The sequence below is a fragment of the Rutidosis leptorrhynchoides genome, chromosome 1 (genome assembly GCF_046630445.1).
Source record: "Rutidosis leptorrhynchoides isolate AG116_Rl617_1_P2 chromosome 1, CSIRO_AGI_Rlap_v1, whole genome shotgun sequence".
Lineage (NCBI taxonomy): Eukaryota > Viridiplantae > Streptophyta > Magnoliopsida > Asterales > Asteraceae > Rutidosis > Rutidosis leptorrhynchoides.
In genome coordinates this window covers 173,533,172-173,540,718 of record NC_092333.1, presented here as the reverse complement: position 1 = coordinate 173,540,718, position 7,547 = coordinate 173,533,172, and the positions used below count along the sequence as shown (strand labels likewise).

Here is a 7,547-nt window from a genome sequence, read left to right as displayed (position 1 = left end):
CCCATTGGGATAAAGACTTTGAATTGATGTGTGATGCGAGCGATTATGCACTTGGCACGGTGCTTGGTCAAAGAGTTGACCAACACTTTAGACCGATTTACTATGCAAGCAAGACCTTAACCAGGGCACAATTGAATTACACCACTACCGAGAAAGAGCTTCTTGCAGTAGTATTTGCTTTTGATAAATTTTGATCTTATCTTGTACTTTCCAAAACGGTCGTATACATGGACCACACGGACCACTTATCAAGGTTAGACAATCCCGGGATTCAACCTTTAGACGAATCAAAGAATCGGGATACTTTTCCTGATGAACATTTAATGAGAATTGACCTAGTCGATGAAGTCCCATGGTTCACCAATTTTGCAAACTACTTGGCCTCAAATGTTTTACAAAAAGGTTTGTCATACCAACAAAAGAAAAAGTTTTTCAACGATTTACGGTATTATTTTTGGGAAGAACCACACTTGTTCCGCATTGGGGCGGATCAAGTAATTTGGAGATGTGTTTATGGGCAAGAAGCCCGCTAGAGTTTAAGGAGTTGTCATAGTGGACCTACGGGAGGGCATTTTGGTCCGAATCACACCGCTAAGAAAGTGTTCGATTCTGGTTTCTATTGGCTCACTATCTTCAAGGACACACACGAGTTGGTTAAGCGATGTGACTCTTGCCAAAGGTCAGGATCCATCTCCAAGAGAGATTAGATGCCACAAACCGGCATTCAAATATGCGAGGTATTCGATGTATGGGGTTTAGATTTCATGGGTCCATTCCCGAACTCAAATAAGTACATTTATATCTTGGTGGCGGTAGATTATGTTTTGAAATGGGATGAGGCCAAAGCCTTGACAACTAACGATGCAAGAGTAGTTGTTAAGTTTTTGAAAGGGTTTTTTGCTAGGTTTGGTCTTCCAAAAGCGTTGATCTCGGATCGAGGGACACATTTTGCTAATAGTCTTATGGAGAGAGTCATGGAAAAATATGGTGTAACCCATCATTTTTTGACCCCTTACCATCCCTAAACTAGTGGTAAAGTTGAGAACATGAACCGTGCTTTGAAAAGAATTTTGGAAAAGATGGTTAGTAATAACCCTAAGATTTGGTCAACCAAGCTAGATGACGCATTGTGGGCATTTAGAACCGCTTACAAAACACCTATAGGCACCACACTGTTTAGTCTAGTGTATGGGAAGGCTTGTCACATCCCGTACAAGGTGGAACACAGGGCATTTTGGGCAATTAAGGAAGTAAACCTAGACCTAGAACGAGCTAAGGAAAAACGGGTGATGCAAATGCACAAACTAGAGGAGTTTAGGTTAGAGGCATACGATAACTCTTTGGCATATAAAGAGAATACTAAGCGTTGGCATGATGCCCGACTCAAAGGTCCTAAAAATTTTTACCCAAACGATAAGGTCTTAGTTTTCAACTCCTGCTTTAATTTCTCACCCAGTAAGTTGAAGTCTAGATGGACGGGGCCATACATTGTTAAGAGGGCTTATCCTACGGGTTATGTGGAGTTATATGGGAATGGGAACACTTTCAAGGTAAACGGTCATAGGTTGAAGGTTTATAGGGATGACATCAACGCTATTGAGCTTAATAACATCAAGCTCTACCCAAAGTAACACCCTTGCACTAAAACAGGTCAAGTGATAGACTCGTGATCAAAACAATCACACTTGTGTATATTTGTGCATTTAGGATTGCATTTCAAATAGACTTGTATGATATTATGTTTAAATAGGTTGTATTTGCATGTAGTTGCATTCCATGCATTTGGTAAATTAGAAAAACTGCAAAAATAGCTTTTGAATGAGTTGAAATAGATTTAAAAACTGCAAAAACTACATCAGGTATAAAAGCGGCGCTTCTGTTTCAAAAGCGACGCTTTAACCTGTAATTTTGGATCAAAAATGGACAGTGGGCAGAAGCGACGCTTTCTCATTGAAAAGCGGCGCTTTTATTTTCTCAAGAGCGACACTCTTAGTTAAAAAGCTGCGCTTTCATCTTTTTAGGAACGGTGCTCTTGAATCAAGAGCGGCGCTCCTGGACCTGGGTAGTCAAGTTTTAAATACAACCCAAGTACTTCATTTTCTCCACCCACTTCATTTATTCTTCCATATTGCAGCTAAGTCTCAGCAACTTTAACCCCTAGCACGAAATTTATAGTGACCTGTCCTAATCCACTTGGACGAAGTCTTCATCAGATGGTCCCATTGTGAGGTACTGACTTCTATATGCCATGAATGACTTCAAGTAATATCTTTAAATTGAGCAAATGCACAGCGGAAGATTTCTTTCGTACCTGAGAATAAACATGCTTTAAAGTGTCAACCAAAAGGTTGGTGAGTTCATAGGTTTATCATAAACAATAAAATTCATCATTTTGATAGACCACAAGATTTAAATACAGTACACATATCTCGTGTACAAAACCATCTTTCATAATGCTTAGCAGAGTAGGTTCGTATCCTTTTCTCCCTCGTAGGTTGCCTCGCGATCTTTAAATAACCGTACACATATCTCATGCACAAAAATAATACACATAACCTGTGTATAAAAATCATTCTCTCGATACATAACATTCAATTTGATTTCATTGCTCAACATGGTAACCGACCTTAACATATAATGCGCATCAATAATATCCCCAAAACAGAACATCTCGTCTATATAATATATAAACTTCGAAGTACTAAACACCACGCCCACTAGCCCTTCCGTCTAGTGAACATTCTGGGTGGGGGTGTTAAACCTGGTAGCTACCTTTAGGATTCGCGTGAATTAGGGCCATACCCGTTTCTAATTCTTAGGTTACCAAGCAATAATAATCAGGGGAAAATATTTACAACAATTAGTGGCAATTATAACGTCCAACTAATTCAATAATAATCCACAGAACTTCTGTCTGCATAATAATTCATTCGAGGAATGTTTTGCTTGTGTCTATCTCGTCAAACATTTATAAAGGCATCTTAGTCCAAACATATAGATTTCAAAGGCATTTAATAAAGTAGTTGTAAAAACAGTGCATGTATTCTCAGTCCCAAAAATATAAAGTGTAAAAGGGAGCAAATGAACTCACGATACGATATTTTGTAGTAAAAATATGCATACGATGATACTGAACAATGCAGGGTTGGCCTTGGATTCACGAACCTATATCATTTGTATATACATTAACACATTTACTCGTAATCGAACGAATTTATATATTATTAGTGATATACTTGTTATTTAAATGATTTATGCATTCCATTAATAACTTACATATATTTATTTTATATATCTTACTTATAATATAGATAATAATAAAGTTAGGTTATATGTATTTGATACATTTTATGTAACTAATGTTTATTTGGTTAAAATAATACTAATAAATAAAAAGTCGTAATATCTTTATAATAGTAATATCAGTAGTTATAATAATAACACTCATTTTAAAAAAATAATAATGATAATGTTAATAATAAGTAAAAATTTGTAATGTCTTTATTATGATAATAATAACAATAATTACAATTGTAATAATCATTTTTAATAATAATAATAATAATAATAATAATAATAATAATAATAATAATAATAACAATATTAATATCAATAATAATAATAATAACAATATTAATAATAATAATAATAATAATAATAATAATAATAATAATAATAATAATAATAATAATAATAATAATAATAATCATAATAATAATAATAATAATAATAATAATAATAATAATGATAATGATAATGTTAATAATAAGTAAAAAGTTGTAATGTCTTTATTATGATAATAATAACAATAATTACAATTGTAATAATCATTTTTAATAATAATAATAATAATAATAATAATAATAATAATAATAATAATAATAATAATAATAATAATAATAATGATAATAATAATAATAATAATAATAATAATAATAACAATATTAATAATAATAATAATAATAACAATATTAATATTAATAATAATAATAACAACAATATTAATAATAATAATAATAATAATAATAATAATAATAATAATAATAATAATAATAATAATAATAATAATAATAATAATAATAATAATAATAATAATAATAATAATAATAATAATGATAATAATAATGAGTGATAAGTAAACTACCTCAAATAAGTAGCCCTAAAAAATGCCCAAGTCCGGGTTTGAACCCGCGACGTCCCGCTAACCCGATAACATCCTTAAACCATTCAGCTATTCCTACTTTTCTAATCATTTCATAACCCAATTTATTTAAACCGTTTTCTATATCTATCTTCTTCATTCTATAAACAGTTCATCATCACTATCATTCGAATCACTTTCTTTGTTTTAAACATTATCATCACTCTTAACCTCATAATCATCCTCATCATCATTCATATCATAATCATCGTCACCTTTTAACTTCACTATCATGCATATCGTCGTTTCTCATCACCATTCGTCATTATTGATCATCATTTTGTCTAATCATCGTTCTTATATTATCCTTAATTAACTTCCCTTTACTTTAAATATGTACAGCAAGGAGTCAGTCCATCTCAAGCCGAATAGACAAACTGAATCGTGGCCCAACAGACAACCTAATATCAATCTCAGCCCAATACCTAAACTAAAAGTAATTCGGTCCAGGCTTAAGTCGATCCAACATCTATATCTTAAGCCCAATTATCTTAATTTCGGCCCAAGCAAACTTTACGGCCAAAAATTAAAATAACTTCTTGCTAGCTCGTTCCCTATTAATTAACATGGAGCTCTACAACACTTTACTCTTATTTAATTGTTATTACTCCCACTGGATATACATATCCCCACGTCCTTTTCCTAAATCCAACGTGTAGTTGCTAGAAAAATTCGGTGCTCCACTACTTAATCAAATAATTCCACGTAAGATAAACCTGTAACAATAAAAGGAATCAAATGAGATGTATTGTGGGGTTCTCTTGATTATAAATATCGACCAAAAGAAGGAAATAAAAAAAACACCAATTGTTTCAAGGGTAGCATGATTTAAAGATCACAACTTTTATCACTTTTGTATTTTGTATTACCTTCCCCTTTACAGCTTAATATCCACTATCAACATTCCTCAACAATCATTAAAGTCACTATCATATTAATCGTTTTATATCATCAACTTCACGTAAAATTCGTAAACTGCCATTATTATCTTTCACTTAGTATTTAAGATAGCTATGTGGGTTCACGCAGAAAGAAAACCAGAAACAGAAAAGAAACAGCCTGGTTCTATGATTTTCGAAGAAGAAAAGAGAGAGAAACAACAAAAAAAATACGCTGTAAGTTACAGCAGTTTGGTTTTATTATTGTTGGTTGCAAATCATTAAAACGGATAGCAGGAGAAAATGAAGAGAAAGAAGAGAAAAAAAATTGGTGTTCGATTTGAGTTGGTTTTATGATCTCAATAGTAAATAGAAAACAGAAGTTACAGCAGGATATTACGATGGTTCATTGTGGTGATATGGTGGTCATTTATGATCAATAAGAGAAGAGAGAAGAGGGAGAGTAGTGGTAACGAATATGAGGTGGTGTATGGAGGTAACTGGTTATTCACGGGGATGTCGTGGTAATGGGTTTGGTTTGATTTAAATGTAGATGTAGCAGTTGTTAAGCATGGTTCCTAGTGGCTTGTTTGAACAAGATTTTATAGCAGCAACCTGCAACAACAATTGCAGGTTTTTCGATGGTTTGGTTGATGAAACAGATATAGGAACTGATAAATAGCAGCGAGCAAGTCTGCCAACAAATGTTATAAAGAAATCGTGCAATAGAAATTTGGTTTTGTGTATCTTCCAGTAATAGTGATTGTTTGTGGTTGTTAAAGGCAACGATGGTGGTGATTTGGTGTGAATGTTTCAGTAGGTTTGTTTCTGTGGTTAATGATGGTTGTAACCGATGATTAATATCAAATGTATGTGATTTCTATCTCTCTCTGTAATGTAACATTTATGTATATTCATAAATAAGGAGAAAGGTGGTGATTGTTGTCGATAGAAGTATTCGAGCCAAGAAGAAGAATACAAGAAAAATAAAAAAGGTGAAATCGATGGCTAACAGAATTTGGATCCCTCTGTGTGATTACTGTTTTTGACTTGTAACAATAGACAAAAACAAAATGAATAAAGTTTTATTACGAGGGTTAACTGTGTTTGATTGTTATATAGAGGAGATGCATGTGTCGTCCTTTGATTCTCACAGACAAGAATAAGAAACCAAAAATCAAAAAGGTTTGATCGTGATTGGAAACAGATTCGTATGATTTATGATTTTAATATCTATCATCTTTTGTTTTGTATCTCCGAATAGAGATCAGTGGGTAATCAATTTGAAAATAGGAATTATTCTATCAGGAAGAAAACAAATATGAAAAGATAAAACTGATATTGATCTTCAACTGATTTTGGCTTGTATATGTGAATTGAAGTTGATTGGTAACACATTGCAGACAAGAAGGACAAAATTTTCAATCAATAGGAAATAAAAAAAAAATACAATCGTTCAACTGATTTTTATTTATTTTTTAAATATATATGAATGTATTTTTATGTGTAATTTATATTTATATTATGGAATAATACTGATTTGTATAATGTATCTGTATATATCAGTATATATATAAATCTATTTTTATATGTCTGTATATATATCTGTATTTACATACTATAATCAATCTTATTAATTAATAAATATAACTATAATAAAACTCTTAATGTTATAAATAATAATAAAAATTTATAATAATATAATAGTAATATTTAATGATAATGATAAATATAACTATAAAATTTATAACAATGATATTATTAATAATAATAATATTATTAATAATAATATTAATTATAATAATACTAATATTAATAATAATAATAATAATAATAATATTAATAATAATACTATGACAATTTATATATATATATATAAATTTTCATATTCATATATTGTATATTGACAATAATAATATTAATAATCCTGATTTTAATATTAAAATTACTTTACTATTGTTCTTAATATTGAAAGTAATGATAATTATATTCAAACTTGTAACTGGATTTAATATATTACTATTTATTACTATTTACCTATTATAATATATACTGATTCTTTAATATTTATTACTTTTATATATATATATATATATATATATATATATATATATATATATACATACATATACATATATATTACGACATATAATATTACAATTTATAATTCCAATTACCAGGTATATATATATATATACACGCATACCTATTTACAATTATTGGTTCTTGAATCGTCGAGAGTAGTCGAAGGTCAAATGATTTCATGAAAACAGTTCAAATTTTTGAGACTCGACATTACAGACTTTGCTTATCGTGTCAGAATCCTATAAAGATCAAGTTTAAATTTGGTCGGAAATTTCCGGGTTGTCACAAAATTGACATCTTTTGTGAAGATTTCTTGCATTCTTATCATCATCTAACATGAGTAAAGTAAGCTTCATGCTTCATTAACACTTATCTTCAATTAT

General features: G+C 30.5%; 1 protein-coding gene across 1 annotated transcript; it reads left to right on the top strand.

Annotated features, from left to right (window-relative positions):
- The first annotated feature begins 1,046 nt into the window (after nucleotides 1-1,046).
- LOC139891786 (uncharacterized) lies at nucleotides 1,047-1,631 on the top strand. The gene has a single exon (XM_071874768.1). It carries the CDS (start codon nucleotides 1,047-1,049, stop codon nucleotides 1,629-1,631), a length of 585 nt encoding a protein of 194 aa, XP_071730869.1.
- The last annotated feature ends 5,916 nt before the right edge of the window (nucleotides 1,632-7,547 follow it).